General features: G+C 50.2%; 1 protein-coding gene across 1 annotated transcript in view; it reads right to left on the reverse strand.

The window, feature by feature from the left end:
- Window positions 1-18808, reverse strand: part of SDK1 (sidekick cell adhesion molecule 1) — a 323826-nt gene extending 305018 nt beyond the window's left edge. The window contains exons 1-3 of the mRNA XM_087817025.1: window positions 18478-18808; window positions 9178-9284; window positions 7994-8141 (exon numbers count right to left, since the gene is read on the reverse strand). Of these exons, the coding sequence (XP_087673151.1) occupies window positions 7994-8141; window positions 9178-9284; window positions 18478-18698 (476 nt within the window). The 5' untranslated portion in view covers window positions 18699-18808. The remainder of the gene's footprint in view (window positions 1-7993; window positions 8142-9177; window positions 9285-18477) is intronic.
- Between the last annotated feature and the right edge of the window lie 294 nt (window positions 18809-19102).

A 19102-nucleotide genomic window follows, 5' to 3' on the forward strand; every position in this document is an offset into this window, starting at 1 on the left:
TGGTGGGTGTCCAGGTCCTTTGAGGCCCCTAAAACTGACACCACATCTAGGTCTCTATAAACAAAACATAATGTCTTGCAGCTCTGGACGTGGACGTCCAAGTCCCAGGCTGGCAGATGGGGCGTCTGGGGAGCCGCCTCCTGGTACTGCCCTGGGGATTAGGTCTCCTCGTTTTAGGAAGCATCTTGACGACGACCTCTCTGGACAGCACCCCACCCTCTCCGGTCATTCCTTCTGGAATGCTGCCTCGGTGTCTGATTATTCCACCCTCACATCTCAGCCTGTCCTCCGCCTTCCCACCTTCTTACCTCTGTGCTTTCCTCTGAGTGTTTTACTCACATCTACCAGAACACCATTTCTCACGCCAGCTGCACAGTGTCGTCTCTTTGGCCCATTCAGTTAACTTTTTAAATAAACGATCAAGAAGTTTAGTTTCTTCCATTAGCCATTAGAGAAATGCAAATTAAAAACACCATAGTTACGACTGCACACCTATCAGGAAGGCTAAAATCAAACGCTAGTGAGGAAGCAGAGACGCTGGACACTCAAGAGTTGCTGGTGGGGCATGAAATGGCCACTCTGTCAAATGGTCCACCTGCTGCTAACAAACTGACTCTGCAGCTGCTGTACAGCCCGGCCACCGGGCACTTGATCCCGAGAAACGGAGATCTGTGTCCACACGGAAACCTGTACAAGAATCTTCACTGCAGCTTTGTTCGTGACGGCGAGAACGTGGGATCACCGGGTGTCCTTCTGCAGGTGAGAGGCCATGCAGGCGGCGGCAGGTCCACACCACAGATACCAGACACTGAGAGGGAACCAACACGGGCCCACGGAGACGGGGCTTCAGAGCTATGCTGAGCGGCGAGAGCCAACCCCAGAATGCCGTGGGCAGCGCGGCTCCATTCACCACCATTCTCTCCGCGGGAAAGTGCAGCCACGGAGGGCACGTGGGTGACTGCAGGTTCGGGCGGGGCCGGAGGACACGGCTGTGGCCACACAGGCAGCCCGAGGTCCCCTGTGCCGGTGGAAGCGTCCGCATCGGCACCGCGTCCACACCAGGACCCGCCTGGATGCTGGGCTGCAGCTGACGCGGTCTCACGTCTGGGGAAACTGGGCAAAAGGTGCAGGGATCTCCCGTATTATTTCTTACAGCTGCACGGGAATCTACAGTTAACTCAAAATGCCCGGTTTAATTAAAAACGGGAGAAAGGTGCACTGTATGACTCCACGTCTGTGACACCCTGGGCTCCTTGATCACAGGGACAGAGCAGATGGCGGGGGCCGGGCCGGGGTGATGTTAGGGGTGGTGAGCGCAGCTTTACAGGACCAAGAGCTCGGGGTTTACGGTGGTGGTGGCTACGTGACCAGGTGATGAGAGTAATGCCACCGAACCACAGACCGAAACAGTCAAGACGATAAATTTTATGTGCGTATTTTACCACAATTTCAAAAACATTTCCAAAAATCCAAAAACCCTTCCAAGTGCCCCCCCCCCCCACTGTGTACGGAATAAAGTCCACATTCCTTTCTGGGTTCCGGGGCCTCCGGGTCCGTTTCCTTTTCCAGCCTCTCCTTCCCCCCCCCCCCCGCTCCTCCCAACCCCTCCCAACATGCCACAGCCCCTGGCTGAGCACATACAAGCCCTTCCCTGATCCGCGTGGCCGCCCTCAGCTCAGACACGCCCGGGGAGCGTGGGCTCAGGCACCGAACGCCTCCAACTCAGACCAGCCGGGGGCCTCTCTCTGCCTCAGCTCCCATTGGAAAAGCAAGGATAACAGACTCGCTGGGCTGCTGTGAGGATCAATTGAATCGTTACATAAAAAACACTTACAATGGAGCCTGGCAGTCAAAATTATTAATAATTACTGTTATTAAATATCACCCTGGGACTATCACAGAAATTATGTGGAATAAAAGAAGCCAGACACAAACGACTTCATATCCTATAACCCCATTTATATGAAATTAGCTCATGGTAATAGAATCAGACGGGCGGGGGGGGTGGGGCAGGGGGAGGGGAAGAGGCCCCACCGCATGAGGGAGCCTGACTGGGATGGTGGTTACAGCCACTGTTCAAAGTCAACAACTGTGAGCTTAAAACCTGTGCCTTGTGCTGTGTACAAATTATACTCAGTGATGTGAGTCTTAGAATGTCACCTGCACAGTGAGGCTGCCCGGGATCAGGCAATGCGGAGTGGCATCCACCTGTCCTCTCCCACTCGGTTCTCTCATCCCCCCATTCAGTCCCGAGAGTATCCTATTTATTAACTGGTTTCCACACTGGCCCACAACGCACGAGGGCAGCACCCTCAAAGCCTCATCTTTGTCCCTTGCAGCCAGAAGAGCGCCCAGCACAAAGTAAGTGCTCAGTAAGCATCTCCTGAGTGCAGGAGGGAAGGGAGAGGGTGGGAGAGGAGAACTGGCGAGAACGCCCCTCCCATGAGCATCGTGAAGGGGGTCCCTGGGCGCCTTCCCCATTCCACTGTGAGACAGGAGGCGAGAGCACAGTAAGGAACCCGCCCCCCCAAGGTCAGAACTGGTAGAAGCAGGTCCGGGACCTCTAACTCCTGGTCTTTTTTACTTAGAGCAAAAATGGCTCAATTCACACATATAGAATAGTCTATAAACACTCACAAAATGCCTATAAAACATAATATAAAAATTTTAAAAGCACGTTACTCTGAAAGTCCAGTTAACTATAAAAATATCATTAAGACCGGGTCTTCGCTCAAGCATTACGTTGTGGCTCCCATTACAAGCGCTAATTTAAACAAATCCTTCTGGAAGCCACTGGGGTGAAATGGTAATGAGTCAGTGGGTGACCCAGTGTTAAGCATGAACAGCTAAGTGTCGGACGTGTCTCAGTCACCTGCGAGGCTGGTGACTCACCAGCCCACACTCACCAGGCAGACCATTCTAGCCAGTTGCTTCTCAGAGCTGAGATTTAAAATTCGTAACCTACAAGCTCGGCATCTGCAGGGAAACCCATGCAAGCGCCAGGTTTCCACTCTCCCGTCGGGGAGGCTGCTGGATGCAACCTGAGCACGGGAACCTGCAACAAGGCAGAGGGACGGCATCGCACAGGGCGAGTGGCCGCGCCCTGCCCTGGAACTGCCGCTGTGACTGACCTCCCGGGGGTAAGAGGGGTGCCACGAGCCCTCAACCTCACACGCCGTGTTTTGAGAAATAGAGGGAAACAAAGAACAGACATCTAACTGAGATAACACAGAACAATTTTAGCATCAAACTAGACTCCATTTTTTAAGGACAAGGCTATACTCATCTTTGAAATGCAAAGAAAGCAAAATAACTGTTTGGATTTGGTGCATCAGAAAATAAACGTGTTTTTTCATCTTCTCACATAAACGAAACCTACCATCACCCACTCAGAATTGAGTGTAACTTTCTCACAGCATCGCCTGCCTTTCCAGCTCAGAGTGCCCTTCACTGATGGTGATCTTCCTGGGTCTGTTACGCTTTTTCCCCTTCTGGCGAGGAGGTTTACAGCTGTTACGTGACTCTGCTTCACCCTCACTCATTCATTTGTTCGCTCGTCCAGCCTTTGCCATGTCGCTCATCTGTTATGCACAGCACCGGGCCAGCTGGACTTACAGAAACAGAGGTTCTCGGTGGTCAGCACCCAGGGGGCGCCCAGTACCTGAGGGGGCAGGACCTACACGAGTGAGCAGGACCGAGACTCACAGCTGACGTCGGAAGACAGGTGTGAAGAGGAAGAGCTGCCGGCGTTTGGTGTGTGAGGCCACAGGGCCCAGATACTACACCAGACTGCAGGGTGGTAAGACATGGCCTTTTCCTTCTGTCCCACTTTGTTAGCTCCCTATGGCTTCTGCTGCCTTGACCCCCCTGCGCCCGTTACCTAACATACTCCCACAAGTCTCAGAAACTAGGGCCTGCACAACCTCGGGAGGCCAGGGAAGCTGACTTGCTCCCTGCTCCGTGGGCTGGGAGCAGCCCGGTGACGGCCCTGTCCTCTCCTGGCTCGGTTCCGTGTTCTCTACGTGCTGGGTGCATTTTCTCTTTCCTGGCCACACGCCCTCTGTGACTCCGAGGCTTCGCTCACTGGCTTGCAAAGTTCACAGAGCTTTAAAGGGCCCCACCTGCACCGGCTCCACCAACACCCCCTCTTCGCCCACTCCCAGTCTGAAGTGCACGCCCATCCAGTCCTGAGGTCCTCCTGCCTGTCCGCATGCGTCTCAAACCTACACGTCCCAAACAAACTTCAGACGCCACTGCCAACCCCAGACACCCACAAAACCTGCTCCGCCCACGTGGTCTCCCCAGGGGTAACTCTGCCCTGCCAGCGGCTCAGGCCGAAATTCCTAGAGGTGTCCGTCGCCCCCTTCCTTCTCATACCCCAGGTCCAGTCAGAGGGACAGCCTACCGACTCCACTCTCAAAACACATCAGCACCCGACACTCACCACTGCTCCCCAACCACCCTGACGACTGTGGACCCCACCAGCCTCCTGCGTCCTGATTCTGTCCCTCACAAGCTAATTCCTAACAGAAGAGTCATAAGTGAGGCTGTGTCCCTGTTCTGCTCAGACCCTCGGTAATGGCCAAAGTCCACGCCACAGCCGAGTAGCCTGGTTCTGAAGACCTGGCCCAGACACCTCAACAGCCTCGTCTCCAGCCCTCTCCTGGCTCCACCTGTACAGAGGCGCCCTGCACTTGGGGACTTTCTTTCGTTTGTGCCGCCTACCCAGAGCCTGGGATGGCCCCTGGCACAGAGTGTGCCCTCCCCTGGTGCTTGGTGAATGAATGGGGAAAATGCCCATGCTGCAGTCAGAACTCTGTACGTGTTTCTCTTTTTTTTAATTTTTACTGAATTTATTAGGTGACGTTGGTTAACGAAGATGCACAGGTTCCAAGTGGACGGCTCTGTAACGTGATCTGGACACTGCACTATGTGTCCACCCCCCAGAGCCGAGTCTCGAGTTTCATGCAGACCTTCTCAGGGGCCGTCACTGGGACGCTCACCAGCTGCTCTTCTGGGAACGAGGGTGTGTTTCTGCTGCCGCTTCTCCCACACGGTCCAAACCTCCTCATCCGACGAGAGTCTCGCTCGGGAGCAAAGAGGCTGCCCAAGAGCAGGAGCCGGGCCTGCACGTGGTGACCACACATCTCCGGTTCCCCTTCGTGGGGATCCCTTCACAGAGAGATTTCCCATCTCCGTCCCCACCTCCGAATTTCACCAAGTCCCTGACTTACTGGAAGGCCACTGCCGCCTCCTCTTTGTCAAAAATTTCTACAGGTAGGGACCAGGAGGCCCCATACAAAGGGACCCATCTGCATACACAGGCACACTCTGCACTGATGTGGGCACGTGAGTTTGTGTGTGCCCGTGACTCACGTAACCCATCCTAACCTCTGGTATTTCACATTGGAAGCTGGTGTTGTAGAGAAGGAGAGAGAAAAAGACCAAAGCAGTGCATAAAAAAATAAATAAGTCAAAAGCACGAAGAAGGTTCAGCCGAATGAAGTAAAAAGAAGAATTGGCCTGATGCAGATAGGGTGCGATCAGTCGGGCAGACCTGGGTTTGAATCCCAGCTCTGCCATCTGCCAGCTCTGTGCCCGTGGGTAAGTCGTTTAGCATCTCTCATCTCCAGTTCCAAGAGCCCTAAGTGTTAAACCTGCCTCAGAAGGCGGCTATAAGGATTAGAGAAGATACATTTAAAGGAGGGACTCGATACATAATAGCTGCAGTTAAATTTAGTAATGGGCTATGCAACTAATTTTTCAAGTATGGAAACATTAGACTTACCATTTCCCTTGGAAATGAAAATAAATCATTTAATTGCAAGACTAGAGCTGACATATGGAAGGTCGTGAGATAATGCTGAAAGTTGGGGTGGGGTAGGGGGATGAAGCTGTTCCTCCCCAGGACACACAGCTGGGTCAGGGCGCTGACCTAGGACAGTCAGGTAAGAAGCAGGTGCAGAGTGTGAGACATTCTGAGCTGAACGTCCCGGGTTTGAGATGACCCCCTGGTGCAGAACAGACCCAGGGGGTCTGACTGTCCGCCAAGCCTCCAACAGGCAACGCAGAAATGCCCTCCCACCTGCAGCCTCTGAACTTTCTTAGCAGTGGCAAGTGATGTGCCTCTGAATGTACAAGCGTGGGGAGGAAACCACGCTGGGACTGATTTATGGCACCTTGCACAGCAGGTACTTAATAAACACGAGGGTGTCGATGAGCTGGAAACTATGAAGCTGAAGGGCCTTGCAAAGTGTAAATGCCCAAATCAGCCTCATCTCTGCTTTATTACTAAAAAGGGCGCGGGCTTATTCTCCTCCTGGGATGGAGATCTGTCAACAGTTCCAAGGCTGTACGCTGGCCCTTTGTTGGAGGTGGCGCTGAGCTAAACCCACACTAGAGTCTTTGTATTATTAGCTCACCGGGAATTAATCAGTCTTGAGCAAAATTTGCAAGTGAAAGAAAAAAGCTATTTATAAATTAAGAGTTGGTCTTTCATCCTCTATCCTTCCCTCCTTCTTGGATAAACGTTATCTCATGAATATGTGCAGATCCCAGGTTAACAAGTGAGTTACCCTATAATCATTTGCTGCCGAGTGAAAACACTCCTTCCACCAGGAACTGTGGTCCCAGTGCCGTTCATTAGAAGCTTGGTGTTTGAGAGGAAGCTCCAGTCAATCTTCCCCCCTCCCGAGCACCAGCCTTCCCAGGACTCAGCTCAACTTGCTCAACACTGGAACCTTCTGGAACACTTCACAGGACTCTGCCTTAGCTGCCTTTTGCCCAGCCAGTCTTCTGATCCCTCATTCTTGTCTCGCCCCAACACAAGAGGCGTTTGCTATCATTGGAATTGCTATAAAGGTGGCCACCCAAGCAACTTTTAATAAAACAAAGGACAGCAGTTATCCCATTTCTAAGGTAACTGATCTTTTCACTAGAATTTAAAAATATGGCTTTTACATATATTTCAAATTTTTTCCTGTTTCCAGTCGCCAAAATAGAAACACTTGCCAGAGAAACTAAGCACAGTCTAGGGTTGTGTAGGGTTCAGATGCCTGGGTGGGAAGGGGTGAGGCTGGGCTTAGGACGGGGCTCCACGCTGCTCAGGTTGGGGGAGCAAGCTTAGAACCCACGGTTACTTTCCTGGTCACATCTGACACCTACTCAGCAAGTTGTGTCACACACACTCTTTTAGAAAAAAACAAAACACGAGCATTCGCTTCTCCTGAGATTTTTATCTCAGTGAATCATCTGCTGGCATAAATACTTGACTTGTAGCTCGAGCTCATACAATTTCCGGTTCTTTTGGATGGATGTTCACCTCTGAAACCTTTAGATTTGGTTTACCGTCTTTATATCACATTGCAAAATGCATAGCTAGGAAATATATGCCCAGTGTCCTTTCTAATCACTTAAAGCAAAATGAAGAAAACCTGTTTGCCATTAGATAAATACGCTGAATGTAGGACAAGTGAGAAGACCTTGAATTAATGCTCAACTAACCACAACACAACTTTTCTGCAACAGACGCGTGAACCACTAGTTGGACGGAGGACATAAAACTGCCAGGGCAGGAGAGAGGAGTAGAGAGAAGGAAGCAGTAATTACTGCACTGTCGTCAGAGGAAGTAGCGTCAAACACACTCAGTAAGAGGACAACCCACAGCTCTGCAAGTAAACGACGCCAGTCATTGCACCAGTACTCAGAGCCGAACACACCAGGCTGACCGCGACGTCCCCGAGGGGCACTCAGGAAGGGAGACGTGGCTGCAAGGGGAGAGGACGGGGGTGCGGCAAACTCAGGAATCACGGCACCTGACCGCTTTCTAATCTCGCTCGCGTTTCCAAGCCAGGCTTGACGTCGCTGCTTTCTAAGAGCTGGGGCAGGGCCACTGACGAGGTTATTCTAAGGCTGGCTGGACAACCTAACGTATGAACGGCGCCGACAGGTGCAGCGGTCTGCATTTTAAGCCTGGACGCTCGGGATGACTCACATTCTGTCGCTGGGAATAATCTTGTGTCCTTCCCTGAACCAGGTCACTTGCGGTCTAGGGTAGCTGCTGAGGGGCAGTAGGTCCAGGACGGCTGCCTGTCCTTGCGGAACTGTCTTCCTCTGGTCTGTATCCAGGAAGTTTCCCATATCTGCAGAGAAAAACCAGGCCCTGTCAGTGCTAGAAGACTTGGAGGGGGAGGGGCCCCAGATGGAAATGACAATTTCACAGCGGTCCCCGACCTTGCTACGATGAAGTGATGCGTGAGCATCTGCATCTCACCCGGTCACTAGTAATTCCAGGGCAGCAAAGGAACTAGAAGTCATTTTACTTTATGTAGCAACCCTGACAACTGCAGGCCTTAACCGTGGTGGGAACTCGAAGACGGAAGGCTGCCCTGGCTGGTGAGCAGGGTCCAGCCTAGGAGCTCACGAGGGTTCGTTCTCTGACATCTGCTACAATCTATTCATGGGGATTTAAAATTTCGTAACACCCTTTGCTCTCTTTGAAAGGAAGAGACGTTCTGGTAGCAAATTCACAATATAATGAGGCAGAGAGGCCACTTGAGATGGATGAACCTGTCACAGATTTTGGGCTGGAAAAGTACTAAATGCCTTGCACAGGCCAACGTCTCTCCCCTTCAGCTACACGAGAACCCAAGCTCCCTGCGCTTGGGTGGCTCCTTCAGTTACTTCCCAGTGCCCTTCTCTAAAATGGGCTGCCCAACAGGGAGTCAGTTACACCACGGGAGCATCAATACCATCAGGACATCCCTGTCCACCCACTTTTTGTTCTGCAGCCAAAGGATTTCTAAACACATTGTCATTGGGAAAACTGACTCTAACTTGATGAAATTTTACCTGATTTGGTTTAATTTTCTTATGCTAAAAACATCTGAATAGAATGAAAACTAAGAGCAGCTAACTCACTCATAAAGCAGAGGGCATTTCGCACTTTCTGTCTTTATTTTTTACCCTTTATTTTTTAGGGGCCCTCGATCGGCTGAACGGAGCAGGTGGCCCTCACCTAAGCCTCATCGTCACCGTCGGGCCAGCTACATGGGCAAGTTACTTATCGCTCAGCCAACGTTAGCAAGGACTGTATCTCAGTCCCTGGGGCGGCCGGAGGGGACGCTCTGACTAGCACCCCGCGCTGTTCCCGGCGAGGAGAGCTCGGCGGACACGTACACGCGACGCGGACCTCCGACCTCCTCCGCAGGAGCGCCCCCATCCTGTTCCGCACGGTGCAGCGGTAAGACCCGGCGTCCAGCCTCCCCAAGGACGGGATGATGTACCTGCAAACAGCAGACACAGGTATTAGCGGGGCCTGCGGAGCAGCCGGCGTCTCGCCTGGGACGTGCCCCACAAGGGCTGTTCTTGGTCAACAGTGTCTGCGCGCCCTGCCCTGAGCAGCACCCTGCCCGCAGCCGCGGCTCACTTGAGGGATGCCTTAGTCCGTCTCGGTGCCCCAACCAGCTACACACGCTCCGTGACCGGCATCCGGGTCTGTCCTGTTCGTGCCAAGCACGCAGGAGATGTCCCTCATGCCGGCAGAAGGAACGGGGACTGTAAAAAGCTAAATTATTACACTTGAACCAGACCTCTCAACACATTTTATAGTCCTATCTCAGAATCTCTAAAAATTATCTCCAGAACTGGCAAGAGTTTTATCATAATGTGCATGTCACTCATCAGCTTCAAAACGGCTTTCAGGACGACGTACAGGTGTCATTAGGCAAAGGCAGCGGGAACGTCCTGCCGGTGTCGCCCTGCCCCCCCCCACGCGGGCGTCGCCCAACCCCACTGGCTTCCCTTTCTTCCTTCTCCATACCTGGCCCCCTATTAATTTTAAAGCCTTGTTGGGCGGCTGAAAGGTCATTTCATTTGTATTTTCCGTTCCTGTGACTGTCAGGAATCATCCCTCGAATCAGCACCTTTCAAAAAACGTCCGTAAAATTTTATAGGGGAAAAAAAGCGTCTGGAAGACAGTTTCCATGAAAGCCCTGCTTTGTTAGGTTTCCTGTTAGTTTCGTAACGTAGGGTGCTTCGGATCCGCAGGCAAGCAGGATGTACGGCCCAGAGCCGCTCAGAGCGAGCTCACGGCTCCGAGGCCCGGCCCTGGCGCCGCAGGAGAGCGCACGTTAACCGGTTTCGAGGCCACGCTCACACACCAGCCAAGAGTCGGGTTTAAGGGCTGAGGCTTGGACGCTTTTGGCACAGGGAAGGTGTCTGTCGCAGGGAAGGAGAGAGCTGAAGCCCAGTGAGCGGCGGCCTATTTCCCGAAAAGGAGAAGGTACCGTGACGGTGTCCTCTACTGAAAAGGGGCTCTGGGGGTAGTCGTCGTCAGTTCAAAAATACTGCCCCTTACAAAGGATAATCAGAGTAACCTGAAGCAGGGAGAAGGCACCACATACGGTATAATTTTTTTTAAATTTGATTTTTAAAGAGGGAAAGAGGAACATGGATGTGAGAGCGAAACAGCAATTGGCTGCCTCCTGCACGCCCCCTGCTGGGGATCGAGCCCGCAGCCCGGGCCTGTGCCAGCCGGAATCGAACCGCGACCTTCCAGTGCCCAGGGCGGCACCCAACCAGCCGAGCCTCGCGGCCAGGCCGTGTGATACGCTTCACGGCTCGGCTCCTAAGCACACGCTGAAATCACTCACGTTCAACTAACTGCTCATCTTTTCACTCAAGAGTGTCCATTGGTCAATCGGAAAAAGGGACTGAGAGGCATAATTTTTAAGTGAATAAAGCATTTGGACAATACGGCTATTTCGGTATTAAGCAAATATTAATCAAAGTATGTTTTCCCTAAGCTGGCCATCCTGAGATCCCATGGCAAGGTTAATAAAATCTTTTATGAGATAAATATTGCTGAGTTTTAATCTTTAAAATTCCATTCTTTTCTGAGGAATGGTTTACCTCAAATAAAAAATTAATTAGTGAATATAATCAGAATAATCAAACTGAACACAAGGAATTGGTGCTATTTATTTAAATTACAAACAAAACTATAAGGATGAGCGATTTTTATTATGTTCTATGATTGTAGCAGGAGTTTTGCGATTACATTAAAATGAAATCAACGAAAGTTTCTGGAAAGGAAATAACAGTTATTGGAGCACATATTTGAGAAACTATAGAAACTGTTTCATCGCTGCAGCATAACCACGTTTATATAATTGTTATTCGTGCTATTTTCTCGTTTTTGTCAAATCTTAACCACATTTTACATTCCTACGAATGTCTTCAGTGACCCTACATACTAGTGCACCCACGGCGCTGCTTCCTACCAGCGGAGGAAAGCAGGCTGGCTGAGTGTCAGGCATATGCTGTTTTGAACCAGATCTTTAGCTGAACGTCTCACCAGGGGAAAAAATATACAAAAACGCTGCAAAGTACTCCACCCATTACAGGAATTTCCTACACAACTTATGTTCACCTAACAGATGGGGATGTTCATTGCACGCCCATTGTTTATAAACACATATTTTTAAGCAGAGAAAGTTTCCTGGCTCTTTATAAGAAACTATGATGAAGCCTTAGCACCATATGCCACTAAAATACAGAAACTGCTGCTCCCATTTCAGTGAGCACGGAGGGGATGTCTGTACCTGCTGGTCACAGCATAATTCCACTCCAGGGCTGGGGAACGCCTGCCCGTGAGCTACGGTATGTGGCCGTGAAATCATTTGGCCCGGCCCTGCCAAGGCCCCACCGGAGAGCAGCAGTTCCAGCCATCACATTAGGGGGGAGTTCATTAAATGTGTGACCAAACATAGCAGGCTAATTTTTAAGTTGATAATTTTGTATGGCCTTCAAATGATGTCATAAATATCCAAAAGGCCCTTGGCAGAGAAATGGTTCCCCACCCCTGTACTAGGCTAACAGAACAGTTCCCAGGCCGGTCCGTGACCAGGAAGAGCAAATTAAAGAAAATCTGACAAGACCACAACAAAACCGAGGGTTTCAATGTCCACTTCTAACGGGAAGAACAGCTCAGTTCTGAACCGCCCCGACATCTCCAGGAGGCCGCGCAGGTCCACCGCAGCCCCCCTGGAGTGGCCAGCTGACATTCTGGGCTCCTGGTGCCTGCCCTGCTGTTCCACCTCTGGAGGAGGCTCCGCTCTCCAAGTCTTGGCGGCGGCTGACCCAGACACCGGCCACAGGCACTGTGGACACTGACCCGGGGCTGGCAATGCACAGAGTGGGTCAGAGGCAGACATGTGGGCAGCAGCAGTGGTGGGTGCCATGGAGCCCTGGGGCTGGCCAGCGGTACGTATGTCCTGTGCCAATCGGGGCGCCGGCCCCAGTGGTGGCACCCACTATCCCGTGGCACCAGCAGCAGGGCCCTTGCTCAAATAAGAAAAATAACTCATTCCACCAACTCCACTAACCCTGTGGTATGAGGTGGAAATGGTACCTGACTATCCTGCTGGAGGGGACTCAACAGCAGGTACAAGTGACACTGAAGTTCAAAGAACAGACTCCGCTTGGCCCTCCTGTGCTCCATTTTGAAAACCCACTGGCCCCACCTTTCGTCTGAGCCAGCGACGGCCCCCAGCTCCCCATGGGCATCCTCACATTGGCCCATGCCTCAGGCTTCATGATTCCTGTGCTGAGGGCTCTCTGGCCAGAATAGACATGGGCACTGATGCCCGAGTAACCAGAAGTGAGGGCCGATGGCCACAGGCCCACAGCCCATCGGCTCTCAGCCTTGGGTGGGATGGTTCTGAGATGCACTTCACAAGGCCCCTAAGGGCCCAGTGGGATGTGGCTGGAGCCACCTGAAACGACCATCCATCTGATGGTGGGTGAGTCTTGGTTTCTCTGGGTTGTACTGGGTCTTCCTCCTCCCGTCGCGGGCTCCGGCCTCTGCCCTCGCTGCCTGAGAATGGTCCCCAAGTCGACAACCTCATGCAGACCTGTGTCTCCTGCACCATTTTCACAGAATCCAGGTTACTGCAGATAACAAACCTGTCTGACTCGTTGCAAATATTTTTCTGGTTTATTAGTTGCCTTTTAATTTGTAAGGATGATTTGAGCAAAACATAAAATTGGATATGATTGTAATCTATTTTTGGTTTAATTTTTGCAATGTCTTTTATAGTTTGTCTTCGTATATTTAGAGATCATTAACCTTTGTTTTTCTTATATTTTATTTTTCAATTTAACTCTTGAGGGTCCACTTCAATACTGTTCCCAAATACCTGAATTATTTACCAATGGTTCTAGCGCTCATTTGATTATATGGATATTTACGAACGCGATGGTCTCGTTTGAACTCCCTTCTGGAATATTTCTGTTTATTTTTGTGCCACTAGCGTGCTATTTAATTACTGTGGCATTCTACTATGCTTCTGGGAAGGAAATTCCTCCATCATTCACCTCGTGTTTTGAAAATTTGTTGGTATTTGTTTCTGTTTGCATTTCTACAGGAGCCTTGGGACCATCTCATGAATCAAGTTATCCTAAAAACAGTCCCATTAGGGACTTGGACAGCAGTTTAAACTTGGACAGCAGTTTCAGGGAACGGACATGTTTGGCGTGTTTAGATCTCCCAGCTGGGATTCTCTTATACTGGTGACATTTGCTACTTTTCTTCATGTAGGTTCTACAGGAAGTTGATTTCCAGGTATTTCATAATTTTTATTGATATTGTGAAATTTTTTGTCTTTTTACAAGACTTAAGAAAAAGTAACTTTTCCCTGAACAATTCCTATGTTTTACTGAAATTTTTTTTTTAAAAAGTAAACTTCCATCGAATTCCTACGTCTGGACCGTCAGAGTCTGGACCCAGAGCCAGGCCACGGTGGGAAACTCAGATTTTCGGCAGTTCAGAGCATCCAAGGTTTCCTCCTTTGTAACAGTGAGTATTGTACATGGCATTAAGATTTTTGCCTTGGAGATACTTACTTTTAATATAACTGCAAAATAATTTTTTTACCCCGAAATAGAAAATAATTTAGAATAAATGTTTTCTGGTGGGAAAACACATATAAACAGGCAGGCACCTGCCTGGGACACCTAGGCACGCAGCGCGGTTTATTCAACTGAGCCGCGTGTGAACCACACGGCACCTGAAAGGTGCCAACGCATCGGGCAGTGTAACCGTAACACAGCAGCCACAAAAATGCTGGTGTTTTTTGTTAAAGCTGCAAAGGGTGAGTTTATATTATTTTCTCTTTTATAGGGTTAGCATTTCCATAACGGACACCAAACATGGGGGTGGGGAGGTAGGGATTCAATTTCAGGCAGGAAACAGCTCCCATTTCTGCGAGGTCCCGTGCTTTCAATTTGAGACTTGGAGCGGGCTCGTGGAGGTTAATGCCTGACAGCTGAAGGTGTTTATTGGCAGTAAGGAGATGAAAGAGTAATTTGAAAAAAACAGCATGAGATTTTTAGACAGGTCTTATAGCTTGAAAAAAAATGATGACAAAACACGATGGATCCCTGATAACCCATCTCAGGGTCTGAAGTCCTCGGTGAACAGAATATAATTTATCACGTCTGCCCCAAATCATTCTGCTTCAGGAAAACCCATCTCTTCTTATCGAGCTCCCGGTGAGGTGGTGGCGGAGCATCTGCTTGTTCTAATGGTCCGTGTGTAACGAGCCACCCCCGGTCTGGCTCCAGCACAGCCCACTGTCTCCTGCGGACTAGCCGGAGCGCACTGAATTAACAGGTGCACTCGCTGGTGCAGAGAGCAACGCAGAGTCCATCTCCTCCTGTATATTTAAGTTCACACCAAAATCATTTTGCTGTAAGTTTAAACAGTTGCTATGTATGTTCTAGAACGAAACTGATACTCCACTGTTTAAATGTATCCAGTGGAATCTAAATAACATAGTGACTTTGACACCCACCGTATCTTTAAAATGAATTACGCAGCCAGTACAACTTTCTCGTTGTTTGTTTACCTCTTTGAAGCTGAGCGTTAATCTATTTACCCCACAGAAATTTATTCTAATGTAACAGATTTTTATGCCTTAAAGATACACATTGATTTCCCATGATACTTCTCTGAAATAAAAATATACATATAAATACAATTTAAAGAGATGTTTCTTTGACCAAAAGACTCAAAGTGCCTTTAAAAAACTTTCTTCTGGGTTACATGTTCGCTATTAATCAAAACACAACAAATGTGCTACATATTTTGAAAAATACTGACTAAGCATTAGAACTTAGAAAGGAAATGTGTTTCTCCATGAGATGGAAGTGACTGATTTTTTTAAATTACTTTACATTTCATTAAGTGGAAAGCTATTTAGTACTAGAATGAACAGAATTATACAGAAACTAACATCAAAAGGAAGAGAAAGTCTGACCACAAGTCTGCATGCAGTTCATTTAAATAAAATGACTATGAGAGAGAAATAAACAAACAAGCAGAGAGGAGGCTGGGCCTGGCCACAGTGAAGCACAATGAAGTAGTAAAAATGGACAGGGGCCTAGACAGCGAATATTCTTTCATTGTGAACGTTAATGAGACTGTCTTCTGCACAAATGTTTGAAGACACATGAGGCACAAACTTCCCGTCCTGTGTGTTCCTCCTACATCAAGACAGAACACGGCCCTGGCCAGCTTGGCTCAGTGGTTAGAACGTCAGCCAGTCGACTGAAGGGTCCTGGATTCGATTCCGGTCAAGGGCACTTACCTCAGTTGCAGGCTCGACCCCAGCCCCGGCCCTGGCCCCGGGCATGCGGAAGGCAACCAATCAATGTCTCTCTCTCACATCTCACATCGATGTTTCTCTCTCTCTTCCTCTCCCCCTGCTTCCACTCTCTCTGAAAAGCAATGGAAAAAATATCCTTGGGTGAGGGTTAAAAAGTAAAAAGACAGAACCTGGATCTGCAGTGTAAAGGGAACCTGTTACCTGTCCTCCCTGGAATCTGTAACTGAGTCAGGCGAAACGCAGGCAGAGTGTGCCATAGAAGACTATTTTCAACTTGTTTTACATTTCAAACAAATCTTGGGTATTCCAATTCTAATGTATGTAAGCGACGAGCCACAGAGCAGTGCCGCAGGCTTGCCCCTGAAGAAGCAGGCGCCCTCGCCTGTGGCGTTTCCTGCAGGTGCCGTCTCAGCCCTGCACTCGCTGAACATCCTCAAGGCTCAGCATCCTCTCTGCTGACAGGCGGGGTAGAGAGGGTAAGGTGGTGAGCCGAGCCTGGCATGGCGCTGGCTGCCCACTGCACAGCACATCGAAACTGAGAAAAAGCTCCAAGGCTGGTCCAATGTCCCACCTCTAGAGTCTTACTTTGCACTTACAAGAAACGTGTATAGAATGAAAGGCAGGAAGCTCTTCTGTGCTTGTCTAAAAGGGCCCAATGTTGTGTGGTTAAGCCAGATATTTGGAACTGTGTTTGTCTGGTGTCCCGAGGTGGAGTTGGGCAGGAAGTCTCAGATGGGAGGTGGCCTCTGTTGTGACACGAGAGGTCGGACAAGAGAACTGGCAGGTGCCTACACCCAGGCGTCTTCTCAGGCAGCTCAATTTCAGAAAATGAGCAAGTGGAAACTGAGGATCTAGAAAACCGTCCATTTGCCACTGTCTGTGCAACACCCAGTGTGGAGACACTTACAGATTATCCAATCGTTCCTTCTTATTAGGGTGAACAATCTGGATCCCTTATAACGTCATCCCTTTCTTCCTGGGGCACCACGACGCTGTCATCTGGTTTTTACGAGACTCCTCTGAGGTGGGCTTTGTTATACCCATTTTACAAATGAGAAAAGTGAGATCTCTCTGGTTAGATAACTTGTCCAAAGTCACACAGATAGGAAGCTGAAGAGAAGTATCTGAACTCAGGTCGTCTGCTGTTAAAGCCCCTGGCTCATACAGGGTCCTCGTTTCCAAGCTCACTCTATTCCTTATGCTCCTCCGGACAGAGCAGGCCCATCTGCTCTGACAGCAGGCAGTACAGTAACACACAATGTCGCCCGGGACTTACTCACACAGAGCCGTGGCTGGACATGCTATGGACACACCTTAGAGCCTTTCCCGGCTGACAATGGCACCAGTGAGGTGTGACTGCCCTCTGCGGATGCTGAAGGTGGGGCTCAAGGGCACCCTGCCTGAGGTCTTCCATCATGCTAACTGGTGGGGAGCGGGGATTCATACCCAGGTCCGCTCTGTGTCACCGAACTCTTCACCACTGTGACAAATCGCTCCCAGCACAGGCACTCTGACGGTGCAGAGGACTGAGTGGCCCTGCCTCCACCGAGGGGCAGAGCTGCCAGTGCCTGTGCTGGGTGGGGGCCATGGCTGGTCAGAGGAGCTGGAAAGCCATTTTTGTACTGTCATCAAATGCTGGTGATCAAGTAAGAAATCCATTCTGTGTGTATATCCACATATACTTTTAAATTGCTTTTTTTTACACATACACACACCAAACTGCAGACAGACAGAATGGGGTTCAGGGGTCAACCTATTAGAACCTCTGAGGCTCAGAGTGGTGGGCCATGCCCCTTGTTGAGAAGCTCATTGCTCTATTTAAAACATCTCCAGAGCCCTGGCCAGGGTGCTCAGTTGGCTGGAGCATTGTCCCACACACTCAAAGGTCACTCGTTGGATTTAGGTCAGGACAAATACCCCAGTTTCAGGTTCACAACTCATTGATGTCTCTCTCTCTCCTCCTCCCCCCTCTCTAAAATAATTTTTTTAAACAGCATGTAAAAAATTAAAAAACAAAACTCTCCAGAAAGCCCATTCTCTTTCCTATTTCATTTGAACAGGAGCATGGAATTGCTGGTTTGCGCTGTGTGGGGTTCTTTGGACTTGTTAGGGAGCCACCAATCCTCTGTCTCCCCCCAGAACAGCAGCATCTGGCACAACAACCCTCACATGGAAACGGAGGTTAAACAGACATGAATCTGGAAAGACCCGAGGCTTGTGAGCTGGAGCTGCTGCTTCCCGGGTGAGGCCACAGCTCAGTCACAGCCTGACCTCAGGATTCCCCGTCTCTGCCCTAGCACTCGGTCCCCCAGCACAGCACTCACCCCTGGACCCATACCCAGCACCTGGCGCTGAGCTTTGCTGCTGAATGCAGATGCCCTCCTGGTACCTACCCTCCAGGGCCCCATCGCTCCCACCCCAACTCCGCCAGCTCGCCAAGGAAGTTTCCTCAACCCCTTGGAGCTGCACATGTGCTCCTCAGGCAGGAGCCTGACTGGGGTTGGGCTGTGGCCAGAGAATGCAGGTTTCCATGTTGAAGCGGTTATTTGTGTTCCTCTCCTACAATAGCTTTTCTGGTCTGGCAATTTCACTACCAGGCTTGGTTTTACAGATACAATGAGACCTCCAAGGTGCAAATACAACCTACATCAGAATAGTAAGTCCCGTTCTAGGTATGTGCTCAATCTATTCCTTCAATCCTCGGTGCAGCAGAAATTCAGTATTTCCCCCCTGCACTACGGAGGCCAACAAGGTGGCTCTTCCAAGCACATCTACCTGACACGCGATCGTGTTACAGGCGGGCAGTTACCTATATTCGCTGGAGTAGGGGGTGAGCTCTCTGTCGTCACGGAGCCACCTGAACTCCAGAGGCCAGCTCCCCTCAGCCAGGCAGGTGAGGACCAGGCGGTTCCCCTCCAGGTGCGTCTGCGGCAGGCCCGGCTCTGTCTTAAAGTACGGCACCACGTCATCTGAAATATTAAATAAAGAGGAAGAAGAAAAACTGAATAAAGTGCATGAAAACAGCCTCATCCAGTCAATGAATCACCTGTTCAAACAGACCTGGTTTCAAAGAGTAGAAACGACAGCCCTTGATTCTCTGAAACGTGCGACACCCTGGATAGCAGGTGGCACCTCAAACACGGAGGGCTCATGGAGAGCTCTGCCGGAAAGCATCTGACAAGTTCGTCCTGGCCGCTCCCACGGAGGATTAATCCTCATTTATCAGAGGGGCACAGCGGGCGACCTCTGCCCATACCAGCCTGTGGAGGGCCTAGGCCTTCTATTCCCACAGTCACACAGGGTCTAACCCCGGGCTCTGAAGGGAAGTGTCCTCCTATAGCCTTCCGTGCTTTAAAAAGGAACCCGGATGAGAATTAACACACAGAGGCCACGAGTCACCCAGCTCTCACTCCCACACACGCAGGAACGGACGC

Source organism: Miniopterus natalensis, chromosome 4, assembly GCF_054644295.1.
Source record: "Miniopterus natalensis isolate mMinNat1 chromosome 4, mMinNat1.hap1, whole genome shotgun sequence".
Taxonomy (NCBI): Eukaryota; Metazoa; Chordata; class Mammalia; order Chiroptera; family Miniopteridae; genus Miniopterus; species Miniopterus natalensis.